Source organism: Macrobrachium nipponense, chromosome 44 (genome assembly GCF_015104395.2).
Source record: "Macrobrachium nipponense isolate FS-2020 chromosome 44, ASM1510439v2, whole genome shotgun sequence".
NCBI lineage: Eukaryota > Metazoa > Arthropoda > Malacostraca > Decapoda > Palaemonidae > Macrobrachium > Macrobrachium nipponense.
The window spans coordinates 37,680,219-37,698,039 of record NC_087221.1 but is presented as its reverse complement, the minus strand read 5'-3'; the positions used below and the strand labels follow the sequence as shown (position 1 = coordinate 37,698,039).

General features: G+C 52.9%; 1 protein-coding gene across 6 annotated transcripts in view; it reads left to right on the top strand.

Annotated features, from left to right (window-relative positions):
* The first annotated feature begins 13,581 nt into the window (after positions 1-13,581).
* Positions 13,582-17,821, top strand: part of LOC135204194 (uncharacterized) — a 478,815-nt gene continuing 474,575 nt past the window's right edge. For all 6 annotated transcript variants that reach the window (XR_010312125.1, XR_010312124.1, XM_064234274.1 and 3 more), the window contains exon 1: positions 13,582-13,641. Coding sequence is in view for 4 of the 6 variants with exons in the window: in XM_064234274.1 (XP_064090344.1) it covers positions 13,597-13,641 (45 nt within the window). In the remaining 2 variants the exon portion in view is untranslated. The remainder of the gene's footprint in view (positions 13,642-17,821) is intronic.

The following is a 17,821-nucleotide window of genomic DNA, read 5'->3' as shown; positions in this document are numbered from 1 at the left end:
TCTCGTTATCTGAACAGTGACCTCTTAGGTCATTAGTTTATTTATACATATGGAATATGTATTTCTAAATGTAACCCTTACAATTGTACTATGAAGAGAGAATGTCAAAATAATCATTTAGAGAATACAACACAGCTAAGTGTGTAGCACTACATTATACTGTTGATAGCTAATGGTATTTGAAATAAAAACTGCTAAAATAAAACATCTGTGAATGCTGAAGTAGGCCTATGTAACTTTTGAACAAAGAAAACAAGTTATACAAATATGGCACAAGAGAGAAAACAGCACTGTTTTTAAACTAGCACAAGAAAGTCACCCTGCATATTAAAGCCTGCTCATTATATGCAGTAAGTTGCATTTTATGTACAGTACAGTGCTGTGCTTGAGCTATAAGCATTTGTTCCAATACGTATACAAACCCTCGGTCCTTTAACAATAGGAAGGTAACTTAGCGGCAGCTGAACCGGTCATAAGCTTCGAACAAGGGGGTTCAGTAGTTAACTATTTGTCCGGCAGTTGGCGGTCAGCTCGATTGGGAGGAGAGGAGTCACTTTGTTTTCGGCCGCACTGGTGGATAGACGTGCTGCTCGCCTCTCTTCCCGCTTCAAGTCGTATGCTTGGTTTACTTCACATCATGAAGGCTTTTTCTCCTTTTCTCTTACTTAGTGTGCATGTGCAAAGCTTACGTAAGTACGTGTCTGTTTTTGTATATTCACACTCGGTGATTAGTGACTTTATCATGGAATCCCGAGAGCCAGAGAGACCCCCTTGTCCCCCCCATCAGCCGCAGATTGTGCCCTGGTGTGTAGGGTTGTAAGTGTGGGGCCTATCAGTCCTCTGTAGAGGTAGACCCTCATAAATTTTGCACTCGGTGCCGAGGGCAAGAATGCTCTCGCACCGAGCCATGTGATGTTTGTGTTGTATGGTCAGAGGAGCAGGGGGAGCACTATGGGGGAAGGAAGAAACCGCGTAAGCTGGCCAGGGAGTCGGAGGGATCTCTGGTTACTCCCTTGGTCATGGACATGTCTTCTTCCTTCCTCCCTCCATCTCAGCTCCCTTGTATGGCTCCTTCCCCTTCGGGGGGGTATCTCGCTCCTTCTCCTCTCTCGCTCGATCAGTCGAGTGTGGGGGATGGGGCTAGGCACCCCGATATTCAGTTGTATTCAGGGTCATCTGTTTGCTCGAGGTGGGAACTGTCCCCCCCACCTACTAACCCGACTCTGCTTCCTTCCTCAGATCTGCTTGCCACGGGGGACAATCTCGGCTGGGCCTGGTACTCGCTGGGGCTCCAAGGGACACCGAGTGTTCAGGGGCAGCTGAGTCATCTGGCGAGAGGGGCCAGGGCGGTAACTTATGGCCCAACCACCACGACAACCACGACGGTATCCACACCTGGCTACGCTGCTCCACCGCACCTGGTTTACACCCAGCATGTTGCCATGGTTACCCCAACAGCTGCTGTTCAGGCGCTGCTGGCGAAGTTGAAGAGGTACACTGTGATGCCGCCGCCTGGTTTTGCCGCTCTTGCTCCAGCCCCTGACTTCCGGTGTCCCAAGAGCTCTCCCCTGGACCTGCCTCCAGTACAGAGGACGCCGCTGGTTCCTGCCCCGCCTAGTGTTCCTGCCAGTGCCAGTTCCTGCTGCTGTTGTTCCTGCCCGTGGTGTTGCTGCCCCCACCCCAGGTCCTTCCGGACAGGTGCATTCGGGCCTTGTTGCTTCAGCAACTGCCCCAGCTACGTCCTGGATGGAAGACCTGACGGTGGTCCTGAGGAAGCTGATGAAGAAGAAGAAGAGGAGGGGGAGGAAGGTGTCGTCGTCGTCTTCATCTTCATCTTCGTCGTCGTCTGCCGCTGCTTCCCCTTCGACTTCTAAGGCCCCACAGCCGGAGAAGAAGGTAGCCTCCTCCCCCCCTAAGAAGGCTCGCTCTGAGACTTTTAAGGGTCTGTCCCACTCCGGTGGGATGGTTGGGACTTCCGCTGGTCCTCCTATTCCTTCGGGAACGGGACCAGTCTCTCCTTCTGCAAGGAAGAAGAAGACGGGGACTGGAGGAGCGCCGGCTAACACCGGTACCTCCTCGCCTGGCGCCAGGTACCGTCTCGGCCTTACGTTCACAAAAGGTACCGAGTGCATCCAAGACCCAGGCAACCGAGTCTGCTCGGCACCAGGATCCAGGCACGGAGCAGAAGACTGGCGGGAGTCACCCAGGTGACTCCCACCAGGCCAGCGATCGCTCTCGTGGCAATCCGCTGGTACCCAGGGTTGATGCAACGGTCCCAGACCGGCCGTGGACTGAGGCGAGGAAGCGGTCCCCTCGGTTGCCTCGGCTGGTCCAAGCGGTGTGACGCGCCATGAGGACAGGCCTCGCTCCCACCGCTAACAGCGGACTCTGCCGGTCCCCTGACTGCCACTCCTACCGGGACCGGGCGGAGAGGGGGACCAGCAGCAGCTCTTCTGACGCTCGGGACCGTCGCCGCTGTTCTCGATCCAGCTGCTCTCCCCGGCAGAGCCGGTCGACCAGGCCTGCAGCTCGATCGCCACCGCGGGTTGGCAATCGCCTGCAGCCCCCCCAGCACACCGGTTCTGCCGGTGGGCGAGGGGGGAGCATCAGGTCTACCTCTCCTATCCCTTCAACTTCCTCGGGCTACACCGGGAAGAGCGAGGCGATCAGGAGTGATCGTGAGGTGCGCGCTCCTCGCCACAACGCCCTTCAAACCTGGCACGGTCTTAGGACCGACCAGATAGTACGTGCAATTGGCAGGAGGAGACCATGAGGGGTCTGTTGTGGTTCCTCCTGGGGAAGGAGGGTCTCAGGAGGCGTTCTCGCTGGACGGGCTTGACGGTCCGTCTCCGCAGGACGCAGTCACTCCCGAGATCCAGAGGTCGTTTGCTGAGGTTATTACGTTGATTCGTCAGCACAATGACCTCGGGGAAGGATTGCCGCTCCCACCTTCCGAGTCTACATTGGGTTTGGAGTTGTTCTGGGGACCCAAAAAGGAACCCAGGATGACAATGTGTCTGCCGCGATCAGCCTTGGTCCAGCAGGTTGTCCAAGCTCCTTCCCCTCCTCTACCACGACAGAGGCGCTTTTACGTGCCACCAGAGGACCCTCTGCCACCCAAACAGGTTAACCCAGAGCTAGCTAGGCTAACTCTGGGGGTGTCTCTGCAGTAGCTCCTATCGGAAAACCTCTGGTTCTCGCAACAAGAGGCACTTGCCTTGGAATCTACTGCTATGGCAGCATTCCAGGCAGTCTCCTAGATAGACCTGTGGTCCCTCAGAGTGTCTAAAGCCACAGCCTCCTCGGGAAACATCACTCCTGAAGGGGACCCAGCTTTCGTGAGACTGTGCCAGTCTGGAGGTAGGGCTATCTCCTACCAGGCCCACCAGACGGCTAACCTGTGGGCCAACCTGGTTCTGAGCCGTAGGGACGCTGTCCTCATTCGAGTAACCAGGACGGCTGGGCGAGAGGCGGCCTTGGGTCCCTGCAGATTCGCGGATCAGCAGGTTCAGGGAGGCAGCAGGACAGTTCCTGTCCCTACAGGAGCAGCCAGCTCAGCAGTGGCAGGTCGTGATCGGTCACCTGCCATCTCTCGAAAAGCTAGTCCCTCACTTAGTCTTCACCTGCGGTCTCTTCAATGGAGACTGATGGAGTGTTGGTTACAGGCAAGAGACCCACCTTTCTTCCCCGTGTCCCTCACGGAGGAGGTGAGGCAGGACCTAGCCTGGTGGCTGGACGACAGGAACCTCTTAAGAGGAGTGCCTCTTCGCACTCCCTCCCCCCCCCTCCCCCCCAGAGATGTTGCTGTTTTCAGACGCATCGACTGAGGGATGGTGCGCACACCTGGAGGAGTTGCTGGCTGCGGGTGTGTGGAACCATCACGACAAGCACCTTCACATCAACATCCTGGAGCTCAAGGCAGGATTTCTCACTCTCCAAGAGTCAAGATCGTCTGGTGGGACACTCAGTGGTGTTGATGAGTGACAACACCATGGTTGTGGCGTACGTCAACAAACAGGGGGGGCCTAGTGTCCCTCCCGTTGCATTGGTTGACGTTGTAAGTGCACGAGTGGGCCGTGGCACACACTGTAGAGCTGTCAGTCCGCTACATTCCAGGCAAGAGGAATGTGGTAGCGGACAAGCTCAGCCGTTGGGATCAGGTGATAGGAACCGAGTGGTCCCTTCATCCAGACGTGGCAGAAAGGCTGTTCAACCTGTGAGGGCGTCCAGTTGTGGATCTGTTCGCCACCTGGCACAACAGAAAACTCCAGGTTTTCTACTCGGTTGTGCTGGACCCATGGGCAGCTGTAGAGGACGCTCTTCAACACCCGTGGGACAACCTCTTCGTGTATGCCTATCCCCCCGTTCTGTCTGATTCGCAAAGTGATCAGCTGGGCGCTGGTCACCTCAAATCTTCGGATGATCCTGGTGACCCCCAAATGGCCTCAAGCAGTTTGGTACCTGGACCTGCTGGCTCTGCTTGCCGAAGCACCAAGAGAGATTCCCCCCTGGCACAACCTCCTGTGCCAGCCACACGTAGAACGGTACCACCAGTCGGTCGAGTCCCTGTGTCTTCACGGCTGGCTGTTATCCACCATCTCTTGCGAGCGAGAGGCTTTTCTCGCAGCGCAGCAACAGAGATGGCTGGGTACCTCAGACAGTCCTCTGCAGCTGTATACCAGGGAAAGTGGTCCGTCTTCTGTGGTTGGTGTCGAGCCACTATTCAGCAGGTAGCGGATTTCCTCGTTTTCCGTCGCCGAGAGAAGCTCCTCTCCATCTCCGCAATTAAGGGCTACAGAGCCGCCCTGGCCTTAGTCCTTAAACTGCGAGGTGTGGATATCTCCTCTTCTTTTGAGATCTCCCTCCTGATGAAGAGCTTCGAGAGGTCTTGCCCTCCCAGGGAACTCAGGCCTCCAGGGTTGGGATGTGACTCTTGTCCTTAGGAGTTTGACTCGCAGACCCTTTGAGCCACTCCGAGAGTCGTCAGGCAGGGATCTGAACCTCAAGACCCTCTTCTTGCTGGCCCTGGCATCGGCGAAGAGATTAGGCAAACTTCATGGTCTTTCCTTCAACATTTAGCATTCCAGGGGATGGGGATCCGTGATGACGCTCTATTTCATCCCGAACTTTGTAACGAAGACTCAGAATCCTTCGGTCCCTGACGACCGGTTCGAGTCCTTCACGATCCACTCCCCGAAGGATTTCACCGATAATGATGCGGATGAGATGCTGCTTTGTCTTGTGAGGGCGCTACGGTGCTATCTGAAGAGAACTCGGCACCTCAGGCCTGAGTGTTGACGCCTCTTCGTTAGCACTGGGGTTACCAAGAAAGAGGTTTCCAAGAACACTCGTTCTTTCTGGCTCCGTGAGGTGATCAGGAGGGCTTACGAGACAGTTGGCAGTGACGACACCCGTACCCTTTGTCCGAGAGCCCACGAAGTCAGAGGTATTGGTCCAACCCTTGCGTTCCGCAAGAACTTCTCCCTGGCACAGGTACTGAAGGCAGGGGTTTGGGCCAACCAGACCACCTTCACTTCTTTTTACCTCTGGGATATCACCCACAGGTCCTTGGACACCTTTTCCTTGGGACCCGAGCAGACAGAACAGCATCGCATCCTTGTGTGACTGTATACATGGACGAGTGAAAGAGTGTGTGACTGGCTTCTCTTCCTCCTTTATGCTTCCCTCTACCTGTGGGCAGAGGGCCACGGTCGTCACTACGCTGAACAGGAGGCCGATGCAGGTAAGCTACACAACCGAGCCCCATTCTATCCCTTTCAGTAGGGATAAAAGTGTTTATCCACCACTCCCCAACTTTACTTTGGCTCTTGAAGTAGGAACTAGTACTTGCTTTTCCTAATTATAAGAGGTACGCTTGCCTCCCTCTTTTAATTTGGTCCAGAAGTCTGACCTCTTATCCTGCGGTGCACACCCAGATCAGTTTGGCAGAGGTTAGGATCCCTCCCTCCGCTCTTACGACCAGGGAGGGAATCCAAGGTAGGACGAACACGTCTGTTCATAAGACTTAGATTCCACCCACCAATAAGTGAGTCTTCCTATTGTAAAGGACCGATGGTTTGTATACCGTATCAGAACAAATAACAATGTCGAAAATTGTATTTTTCCTAACTATACAAACCTTAGGTCCTTTACATATAGTCCCACCTCATGCCACCCCTCACTCTGCGTTTCCTGGGATTCAAGCAAAGTGACTCCTCGCCTCGCAGTCGAGCGTACCGCTAACTGCCAGACAAGTAGTTAACTACAGAACCCCTTGTTCGAAAAGCTTATGACTGGTTCAGCTGGCGCTAAGTATCTTCCTATTGTAAAGGACCTCAGGTTTGTATAGTTAGGAAAGGTTTGTGTAGTTAGGAAAAATAAAATTTTTGACAAATTGTTATTTTTCCTAACTATTCAAACCTGAGGTCCTTTAACAAATATGCCCACCTCATGCCACCCCTCAATCTGAACCTCGGCCGAAAGGCAAAGTGGAGTGTTTACATCCGGCCCACGGTAGTTACTGTCTAACCACCTTGTTCAAGATTCCACGGCCGTAATTCCAGATACGCCGAAAGTATATTCCTATTGTTAAAGGACTTCAGGTTTGCATAGTTAGGAAAAATACAATTTTCTACAAATTGTTATTTTGTCGAAAATTGTATTTTTATACATTCAACTTCCCTGTCAGATATATAGTACTTAGCTATAGACTCCGTCGTCCCGACAGAAATTCAAATTTCACGGCACACACTACAGGTAGGTCAGGTGATCTACAGCCCTGCCCTAGGTGGCAGGACTAGGAACCATTCCCGTTTTCTAATCAGATTTTCTCTGTCGCCGGTACTGTCAACATTGTTGTTGGTACCTCCTAACTGGATTTCATTTTTCTTAGCAATTGATCTTCTTGACTGACTTTTGGTGACGTACTTGGATCGTTGTATTGGCATACGCTATCGTGGACTTTTTTCTTGAACTCACTTTTGGATTTTTCTGATGTCTGACTCGAGTGTTGTTGTGAGAGTTTGTGTGAATGAGGGCTGCAGGGTGAGGATGCCGAAGGCTTCGGTAGATCCTCACACTGTATGCAGGCATTGTAGAAAGTATGAATGTTCTTTTGCTAACACCTATAAAGAGCGCGAGAGTTTGAGTGCTGAAGAATGGAAGACTCTAACTTCTTATTTGAAGAAGCTAGAAAGGGATAGAGTGAGGAAGGCTTCCTCCAAAAGCCTAAGTAGATCTAGGTCTAACAAGCTAGTATCTAGTTTTGTAGCTTCTTCCCCTCAGGTCAAAATGGCAGCATTAGAAGGTAAGCAAAGTGGTTACGACGAAACAGTGGACAGTGATGTGAGTGTCCCCAGTGTAGTGGAGGGGGCGTCTGATCGGCTCTGCAACGCTCCCAGGCCTAGACCTCTTCCAAGCTCCCTGGCCTAGAGGAGAAGGAATGTCGAAAGCCGTACGGAGGTTGTGGAGGTTCCCCACTGGTCAGGCGTCCCTTCGGCAGGCTCTGTATTGCCTCAGACTGCCAGGGATCGCTATAGAAAAAGCGTCCTACGTGAGTGCTTCTCATCATCAGTCATCGTCACCTAGGCACGGGTGGAAAGACACGGATCTTTCTCGCCCCTTGAAGAGGAACTGGAAAGCGCTTGCTCTTGATTCAAGTCCCGAGCGCTTCCCAGAAGAATCGCCCTCGGTAATCAAGAGAGCCAAGAGAGCCTTTTTTGACTCCCGTTGCGGTAAGGGAGCCCCAGGCGCCTTCCAGATCGCCCTCCCCTCCTTCTGACAAGGACAGGGATGCGGCTACCACTAAGATTCTCCTAAATTTGCAGGAGCAGATCTCCTCCTTGGTTGGAGTATTCTCCAAGGAACCTCCTCGTAGGATGGATACCTCTCTTCCTATCAAGAGGTCCTCTGGGCGCTCAAAGGTTCCTCCCACCAGGCGCGAGGTGCCAGAGTTCCTGTCTGCTGATCCGCAATCTTCCAAGAAGCGTGAAGGTGTGTCTGATCTTCCTCCTCCACCTGGGAGTGTTCCGCTTTCAAGCAGACAACAAGCTCCTCCAGATGAGGGGTCTTCTTCAGATCTAGAAGAGCCTATTTGGCGAGAAGCGCCAGCCAGGCAGGAGGCGCCTTCCAGGCAAGAGGAACTCTTTCCAGGCGCGAGGCGCTATCCAGACAAGAAGCGCCTCCAGACGCGAGCAGCCAGCCAGGCGCGAGGAGCCTGCCAGGCGCGAGGCACTAGCCAGGCGCAAGGCGCCAACCAGGCGCGAAGCGCTAACCAAGCACGACGAGCCAACCAGGCGCGAGGCGCCTTCCAGGCACGAGTCGCCTGCCAGGAGTTCTTCGCCTAACAGGCGCTCGCCCGCTGTTGACCTTCAGCATTCTGCGGAACCTGAAACTACTTGCGGCATTTTAGAGAAGTCTTCCGGTTCTCATGCTTTAGGAGATAGAGCTTCGATGTCGCTCAGCCCTTCCCCGGATAGAAGCCCTTCTCCTTCAGACTGAGTGAGATCTACAGAGGACTTATCCGACAAACAAGATCGGTCTCCTGTAGCTGGACTCGAGCTGGAAGATATATCAGAAGACGAATCTCCTGCGAGTGAAGGGCTGTCCAATTACAAGATTTTAACCGCCTTATTACTCCAGGAATACGGAGATTCGCTGAGTCTTGCCGCCCCTCCTTCTCCTCGGTCGCTCTTTTCGAGTACTAAGGTCTCTAAGTCCTCTTCATTCTTGAAAATGAGACCAGCTATTTCAATGAAGAAGGCGCTCCAGTCTCTAGGTTCTTGGATGAACTCTAAGAAAGAATTGGGAAAGACTCTTTCGCATGCCTCCCGCCAGACTGACAGGGAGGAAGGCATTTGGTACGAGACAGGAGAGATCATGGGCCTGTCTCTCCCTGCATCAGCGGAGTCAGACTTCTCGAGTCTTGTCGACTCTTCCAGGAGACACGCCTTATCATCGGCTCGAACGACTTGGGGCATGTCTTGAGTTAGACCACCTCCTCAAGGGACTTTTCCACATGTTGGAGGTGTTTAATTTCCTGGACTGGTCCCTTGGGGTTATGGCAAAGAAGACCCAAGACTCAGAGGGTCTCAGCCCAGAAGTGCTTCATAGCATTCTGGCATGCATTGACAAAGCGGTCCAAGATGGCTCAGGAGAAGTGACTTCCCTCTTTGGAGCGGGTATTCTGAAAAAGAGCGGTTTTTGGCTCCTTTTTGATGAAGGCTGTTTCTCCTACCCAGAGAACTGCTTTGCTTTTCGCTCTGTTATCTGATCATCTGTTCCCTTCTCAGTTAGTGAAGGATATATCTCGCTCACTGACTGAGAAGGCGACTCAAGACCTTCTTGTACAGTCAGCCAAGAAGAACAGACCTGTTACCACTGCTGCAAAGAAAGATACTCGTCCGTCTCAGCCGCCCTTTCGTGGAGGTCCTACTACACGACCCCCTGCCAAAAGGAAGAGTTCGGACAAGCGAGGAAGGTCAGCCTTCCGGCCCTTTAAAAAGAGAAAAATGACTTTCAGAACCTCCAAACACCTGTAGGCGCCAGGCTCCTGGAATACGCGGAAGCCTGGGCCCTGAGAGGAGCCGACTCCTGGTCGCTGTTGGTTCTGAGGAAGGGATATATCATCCCCTTCAAGGACAGACCTCCCCTGACTTCAACTCCTCGGGAACTGTCCGTGAGATACAAAGACCCTGTTCTGAGAGATACGCTCCTTCAGATGGTGGAACAGATGTGGAACAAGGGGGCCATCGAGCTGGTGCTGGATCCCCACTCCCCGGGATTTTACAATCGCCTTTTTCTAGTCCCGAAGGCTTCGGGGGGTTGGAGACCGGTTCTAGATGTAAGTGCGCTAAACCGGTTTGTGGAAAAGGAAAAGTTCCGCGTGGAAACGTCTGCATCGGTTCTGGTAGCCCTACGTTCAGGAGATTGGATGGTCTCCCTTGACTTGCAAGATGCCTTTTTCCACGTTCCCATTCATCCTTTGTCGAAGAAGTACCTTTGATTCATGATAAGGACAAGATCTATCAGTTCAGGGCTTTGTGTTTCGGCCTGTCTACAGCTACTCAGGTTTTCACGAACCTGATGAAAAATGTAGCAAAGTGGCTTCATTTAAAGAGAATAAACATCTCCCTTTACTTGGACGACTGGCTCATCAGGGCCAGATCGGAGAGTCAGTGTTTGGAGGACCTGACATCGACATTAGACCTGATACGGTCTCTAGGATTACTCGTCAACCTCGAGAAGTCTCAGATGATCCCCAGCCAGAACTTGGTTTATCTGGGGATTCAGATGGATTCTCGGGGTTTTCGAGTTTTTCCTTCGCAGGAGAGACTCATGCGAGGCTTTATAAAAGTCTCGAACTTCTTAGAGAAGGAACGCAGTTCAGCGAGGGAATGGTTGAGCCTTTTGGGGACCCTTTCCTCGCTGGAACAGTTCTTTTCCCTAGGGAGACTTCACCTTCGCCCCCTGCAATTCTTCCTAAAGAAAGTCTGGAGTTGGAAAACAGGGCAACTGTCAGACTCGTTCCCGATCCCAATGGAAGTGAAGGATCACTTAAAGTGGTGGTTGCCTCCTCTCAAGAAGAACGAGGGCTTGTCCCTTGCCATTCGGAACCCAAGCCAAGTGTTGTACTCCGACGCTTCGGAGACGGGATGGGGAGCAACTCTAGGAGCAAGAGAATTGTCTGGCGCCTGGACAAAGGAACAGGTGTCATGGCACATCAACTGCAAGGAACTCGTAGCCATACACCTTGCCCTCAAGTGCTTCGAGTCAGTAGTCAGAGACGGGGTGGTCCAGGTCAACTCGGACAACACCACCGCTCTGGCATACATACGAAAGCAAGGCGGGACTCATTCGTTCTCCCTCTTCAAACTGACGAGGGATCTGTTGGTCTGGGCAGAGGAGAGAAATATAACCCTCCTTACGAGATTTGTCAGGGAGAGAGGAACGTGAGAGCAGACAGACTGAGCAGGAGGAACCAGGTCCTTCCCACAGAATGGACCCTCCACTCAGAAGTGTGTCAAAGACTTTGGTCTCTGTAGGGGAGGCCTCACATAGACCTGTTCGCCACGTTCCTCTCCAAGAGGATAGACATTTTCTGCTCGTCAGTAGAGGATCTGAGAGCGTTCGCAGTCGACGCCCTTCTCCTAGATTGGTCAGGCCTGGATGCATACGCCTTTCCCCCATTCAAGATCCTGGGGGAAGTGCTCAGGAAGTTCGTGGCCTCAAAGGGGATGAGGTTGACACTCATAGCCCCATTTTGGCCCGCTCAAGATTGGTTCACAGAGGTACTGGAGTCGACGGTGGACTTCCCCAGATCTCTTCCAAACAGAACAGATCTGCTCAGACAACCCCACTTCGAGAGGTATCATCAAAACCTCCCCGCTCTCGCTCTGACTGCCTTTCGACTATCGAAAGATTCGTCAGAGCGAGGGGCTTTTCTCGCAAGGCTGCAAGCGCTATCACTAGAGCCCGCAGGTCTTCTACGATGCGAGTCTATCAATCGAAGTGGGAAGTCTTTAGGAGATGGTGCAGGTTGAAGAAGCTGTCCTCCTCCAATACCTCTGTGACCAACATTGCCGATTTCCTTCTTTTCCTTAGGGAGGAATGGCACCTTTCTGTTTCTACCATCAAAGGATACAGAAGTATGCTGTCAGCTGTTTTCAGGAATAGAGGCCTGGAAATAGCTGAAAATAAGGATCTTCACGATCTGATCCGGTCATTCGAGACTTCAAAGTCTAGAACTCCGAGAACTCCGAGCTGGAATCTGGATGTGGTCCTGAGATTCCTGACCTCGGATAAGTTCAAACCTCCACACCTTGCCTCCTTTCGAGACATTACTAGGAAGTGTTTATTCCTGTTGTCCCTCGCTACAGCCAAAAGAACGAGCGAATTACACACTCTAGATTCACGTGTTGGCTTTAAAGGAGATGCTGCTATCTGTTCGTTCCAGACATTGTTTCTGGCGAAAAATGAGAACCCTTCAAAGCCATGGCCCAGGAGTTTTGAAGTGAAGGGCCTGTCCTAACTTGTAGGTAAAGAGATAGAAAGGTCTCTTTGCCCGGTCAGAGCTCTTAAATTTTACCTTAGTAAAAAGAAGCAGCCTTAGCCTTCTTTGTAAGAAGTATTATTACTGAGGCTCACAATAATTGCCCAGATGACTCCCTCAAACTTCTAAGAGTTAAAGCTCATGAAGTAAGAGCAGTTGCCACGTCACTAGCCTTTCAAATGAATGTCACTGAAGGATATCCTCGAAGCGACATATTGGAGATGCAATTCAGTTTTTGCATCTCATTACCTGAAGGATGTCAGGGTAACTTATGAGAAATGCTTCTCTCTCGGTCTGTTTGTGTCGGCGGATACGGTGCTGGGACTTGGAGCAAATACTGATCCTTAAATTATCTGTGTGTACATAAACCCTCTAGTTAGATGTGTCCTTGGTTTTCTGCTGGCAGAGGCGCTAGTTGTCGCACAGGCGGCCATCGCTTTTTGTCAGAAGGAACTGGGGAGTATCTGACAAAGGAGGGTGTACAAAAATTTTTTTTTGGTACTATATTGTGTGCGTGTATTGTGGTTTCTAGTTATTGGTTGTTGTCAGGAGTTTGGGGATACTCCTTACAATCTTTAGAACTAACCCGGGTGTTAGGATCAGGTGGTCGGGATCGGTGTTGTGCTCCTTGAATATGCTTTTAAAGCAGGTGTGTTGTCATGTTAGTGGATTAGCACCCATTGACAAATGCCATTTAGGCTCTGTCGAGTAAGTGGATAAGACCCCATTGACAGATCCACAAGAACTCTTAGCTAAAGATCACTATCTCGCTGAGGCTCTTGAGGTGAAGCAGACTCCTGGGCAGTAGCCACGAAGTCTTCCGCCTAATCAGGTAGGAACCAAGGTTTTATTTGTACCTACAACATATGTTGTTTACCTGTCTATTTCAGTAGTTAGCTGTCTCTTACCCACAACCAAGGGTGCCAATCAGCTAAGTATATATCTGGCAGGGAAGTTGAATGTATAAAAATGATATTGTTATGATACAATAAAGTTTCATACATACCTGGCAGATATATACGATTAATGGCCCACCCAGCCTCCCCTCAGGAGACAGGTGGAAGAGAGAAAGTCTGATTAGAAAACGGGAATGGTTCCTAGTCCTGCCACCCAGGGCAGGGCCGTAGATCACCTGACCTACCTGAAGTGTGTGCCGCGAAATTTGAATTTCTGTCGGGACGACGGAGTCTATAGCTAAGTATATATCTGCCAGGTAAGTATGTATAAAACTTTATTGTATCATAACAATATCATTTTTCCTAACTATACAAACCTGAGGTCCTTTACACATAGTTCCACCTCATGCCACCTCTCACTGCGTTTCCTGTGCCTAAAGCAAAGTGACTCCTCTCTTCGCAGTCGAGCTGACCGCCAACTGCCGGACAAGTAGTTAGCTACGGAACCCCCTTGTTTGAAGCTTACAACTGGTTCAGCTGCCACTAAGTTACCTTCCTATTGTTAAAGGACCTCAGGTTTGTATAGTTAGGAAAAATACAATTTTTGACAAATTGTTATTCTTATTTAAGATCGCTAATTTATTCCAGGCCATGGAGAGTGAAGAGAATCCATTGGTTTCAAAAAGCAGATTAACTGTAAGTTTTATTTTATAAATTTTGTTGCCAGAACAATATTTAATTAAGTTAAATATCATATTTCATAACCCAACAGGTTGCTATAGTGGAATTATGGAGTATTACTATAGCAACCTGTCTTTTAAATAGAGAGCAATGCTCCTACTACTTAGTTGTTCCGATACGAATACAAACCATCGGTCCTTTACAATAGGAATGTAACATGCGGCAGCTGGAACCGGTTGTAAGCTTTGAACAAGGGAGTTCGGTAGTTCTTTGAACAAGGGAGTTCGGTAGTTAACTGCTTGTCCGACAGTCAGCGCACCGCGCGACTGGGAGGTGAAGAACCCCTTTGCTTTCGGCCGCTGACGGAGATAGACGTGTTGTTCGCCTCTCTACCCGCTATCGTCATACGCTTTGTATCTTCTTCAAACTTGGTTTGCTTTGTGTGTGTATGATAAAATACTGTAAGTACGTGTGCTTTGTATTTTATCATTTATAATGGATTCCCATGAGCTGGAGATGTCCCCACACCCCCCCATCAGCTGCAGAGTTTGCCCTGGTGTGGAGGGCCATAAGTGTGGGGCCTTCCGCTCTTTTCCAGAGGTGGATCCTCATGAATTGTGTGCTCGGTGCCGAGGGCGCGAATGCTCTCAGCCGAGCCCTGTGATTTGTGTATTTCTTGGTCGGAGGAGCAGTGGGTGCTCTAGGTAGTCTTCGGAGGGTTCTCCGGCGACGCCCTTGGTCATAGACACGTCGTCTTCCTTCCTGCCCCCATCTCAGCTTCCGCGTATGGCTCCTTTCCCTTCGGGGGGTTGGGGGGGGGCGGTTCTCGTTCCTTCTCTTCGCCTGATCCGTTGAGCGTAGAGGAGGGGGCAAGGTACCCCGACATTCAATTGTACTCGGGGTCTTACGTTCGTTCAGGGTGGGGCTTGTCCACCCCCGTGCGAGGGGGAACCCCTCCTACTAACCCGACCTTTGCCTCCTCAAGTGCTCCTGCTGCGGGCAACGACCTCGGCCAGGTATGGTTCTCGCTGGGCCTCCAGGGGACGCCGAGCATTCGGGGGCTGTTGCATCATCTGGCAGGTGCTGCTCCGGTCACCCATGGACAGGTTACCACCACCACCACCGTCTTGACCGCGGGGTATGCCGTGCCTCCTCACCTGGTTTATACCCAGCCTATTACCACTGTAACACCCTCAGCTGCGGTGCAGGCCCCGATTGCTAGTTTCCCGAGGAGGGTCGTGCCACCACCGCCCGGGTTCGTCGCTCTTGCCTCAGCTCCCGACTTTCAGTGCCCCAAGAGTTCGCCCCTGGACCTTCCACCTGTACCTAGAATGTCGTTGATTGCTGTGCCGCCTCCTGCTGTACCTGACGTTCCTGCCGTACCTACCGTTCTGTCGTGCCTGCCGTGCCTAGACCATCCCCTGCCGACGTCGTTCCTGCCCGTGGTGTTGCTGCCCCAGTCGTGGGTCCTTCCGGACAGGTGCAGCTGGGCCGTGTTGCTCCAGCAATAGCCCTGGCTCCGTCCTGGATGGAGGACCTGACGTTTGTCCTGAGGAAGCTGACGAAGAAGAAGAGAAAGAGGAGGAAGGTGTCGTCGTCGTCTTCGTCGTCTTCTTCGTCGTCGCCTGCTGCCACCTCTTCCCCTTCGACTTCCAAAGCTTCTAAGCCGAGGAAGAAGAAGGCTGCCTCCTCCCCCCCCCCTAAGAAGTCTCCTTCGGGAACTTCTAAGGGCCCGTCTCACTCCGGTGGGATGGGGGGTTCTTCCGCTGGTCATCCCGCTCCTTTGGGAGCGGGGCCCGTCTCTCCTTCCGCAAGGAAGAAGAAGACTGGGACCAGAGGGGTACCGGCTAACACCGGTAATTCCTCACCTGGTGCTAGGGGTTCTGCTGCTACACCAGGTTCTGGCTCGGCCTCTCGTTCGCGAGAGGTATCGAGTGTATGGTCACCTGCTGGTGACTGTACAGCCAAGAATCAGGCTTCCGAGTTTGCTCGGCGCCAGGACCAAGGCACGGAGCGGAAGACTGGCGAGAGTTGCTCAGGTGACTCCCGCCAGGCCAGCAATTGCTCTCGTAGCGATCCGCAGATAACCAGGGTTGACGCAACTGTCCCAGACCGGCTGCGGGCTGAGGCTAGGAAGAGGTCCCCTCGATTGCAGGAACCAGCCTTGGCTGGTCCAGCGGTTTGACGCGCCGTGAGGATAGGCACCACTCCCACTGCGGCAGTGGTCTCTGCAGGTCCCCTGACCGCCGCTCCCATTGGGACCGGGCGGGTAGGGGGACCAGCAGCAGTTCCTCTTGACACACGGGACCGGAGCCGCTATTCTCGGTCCAGCCGCTCTCCCCAGGAGAGCTGCGTGACCAGGCCTGCAGCTCGATCGCCACCATGGGTTGGCGATCGCCTGCAGCCCCCCAAGCACACCGGTTCTACCGGTGAGCGAGGGGGAAGCGTCAGGTCTTCCTCTCCGATCCCTTCAACTTCCTCGGGTTACGCCGGGAAGAGCAAGGCGATCCGGAGCGCTCCTCACGGGCCCTTTCACGATGCCCTACGAACCAGGCACGGTCTTAGGACCGACCAGGTCGTATGCGCAAGTGGCAGGAGGAGACCAGGAGGGGTCTGTCGCTGTTCCTCCTTCCGAAGGAGGAGGGTCTCGAGAGGCGTTCTTGTTGGAGGGACTGGACAGTCCTACTCCACAAGACGCGGTCACTCTCGAGATCCAGAGGTCGTTTGCAGAGGTTATTGCGCTGATTTGTCAGCACAACGACCTCGGGGAAGGATCACCGCTCCCACCCTCTGAGCCCACGTCCTGGCTCGAGTCGTTCTGGGGTCCTAAGAAGAAATCCAAGACGACGGTGAGTCTGCCGCGATCAGCTCTGGCTGACCCGGTGCTGGGCCAGGTGGACTCGCTTGTCTCTGGACAGGAGGTTTCGCTGAAGTCCGGCAGGTCTTCCAAGCTGCTTCCCCCGCCTTTACTGTGACAGAGGAGATTCTATGTGCCTTCAGAGGATCCTATACCGCCCAAACAGGTTAACCCGGAGCTAGCTAGGCTAACTCCGGGGGTGTCTCTGCAGCAGCTCCTGTCGGAGAACTTATGGTTCTCGCAGCATGAGGCACTTGCACTGGAATCCACCGCCATGGCGGCATTCCAGGCAGTCTCCTGGTTAGACCTGTGGTCCCTCACAGTGTCTAAGGTCGCGGCCACCTCGGGAAATATTACTCCCGAGGGGGACCCGGCTTTCGGGAGGCTGTGTCAGTCTGGAGGTAGAGCCATCTCCTACCTAGCCCACCCGACGGGAAACCTGTGGACCAACTTGGTACTTCGGCGTAGGGACGCAGTCCTCACCCGTGTGACCAGGGCGGTTGGGCGTGAGGCGGCACTGGGTCTTCGCAATGGACCGGTGCGGAGTTCCTCCTCTCTCTTCCCAGGAGAGATGGTGGACGCTGCGGTGGAACGACGGCACACTGATGACAGTGATCGCCTAGTACACCAGGCAGTCTCGAAGGCATCTGGGCAGCCTCGAACGACTGCGGCCAAGCCCAAGAGTTTGGTTAGCGCTTCCTCTGTGGCCAAGACGATTGCATCATCGAAGCCCAAAGGGAAGACTGCCTTTGACTTCTTCTAGGGGCGGTCGTCCTCAGCCCTTCTCCCAGCCCTCCTTCCCTTGAGGTGGAGCAGGGAAGAAGTCGAAGAGAGGCGGAAAACGCTAGGGATGGCGTTCCCCCTCATCTGCTGCCGGAAGTGGGGGAATGCCTGGCGTGCCATTGGGCAACATGGCAGCGCTAAGGAGCAGAGACCTGGATAGTAGACGTCCTTCGGGAGGGGTATCTTCTACCCTTCGAGTCTCGGCCACCCCTCACCTCCAACCCGGTCCACCTTCAGACCTACATACCTGGAACATCAAAGGACGTAGCCCTTCGGCAGGAAGTCCAAGCCATGCTAAGCAAGTGAGCTGTGGAGATCGTCAGAGATTGTTCACCGGGCTTCTATAGCCGTCTTTTCCTGGTGGAGAAGTCTTCAGGGGGCTGGCGTCCGGTGATAGATCTGTCTCCCCTGAACCAATTCGTTCGCCAGTCTCGGTTCACGATGGAGACGGCACGTTCCGTGCTCGACTCCATCAGGAAGTACGGACTTCATGCTTTCGTGGACTTGAAGGACGTGTATTTCCAGATACATCCATCAATCCTCCAGGAAGTACCT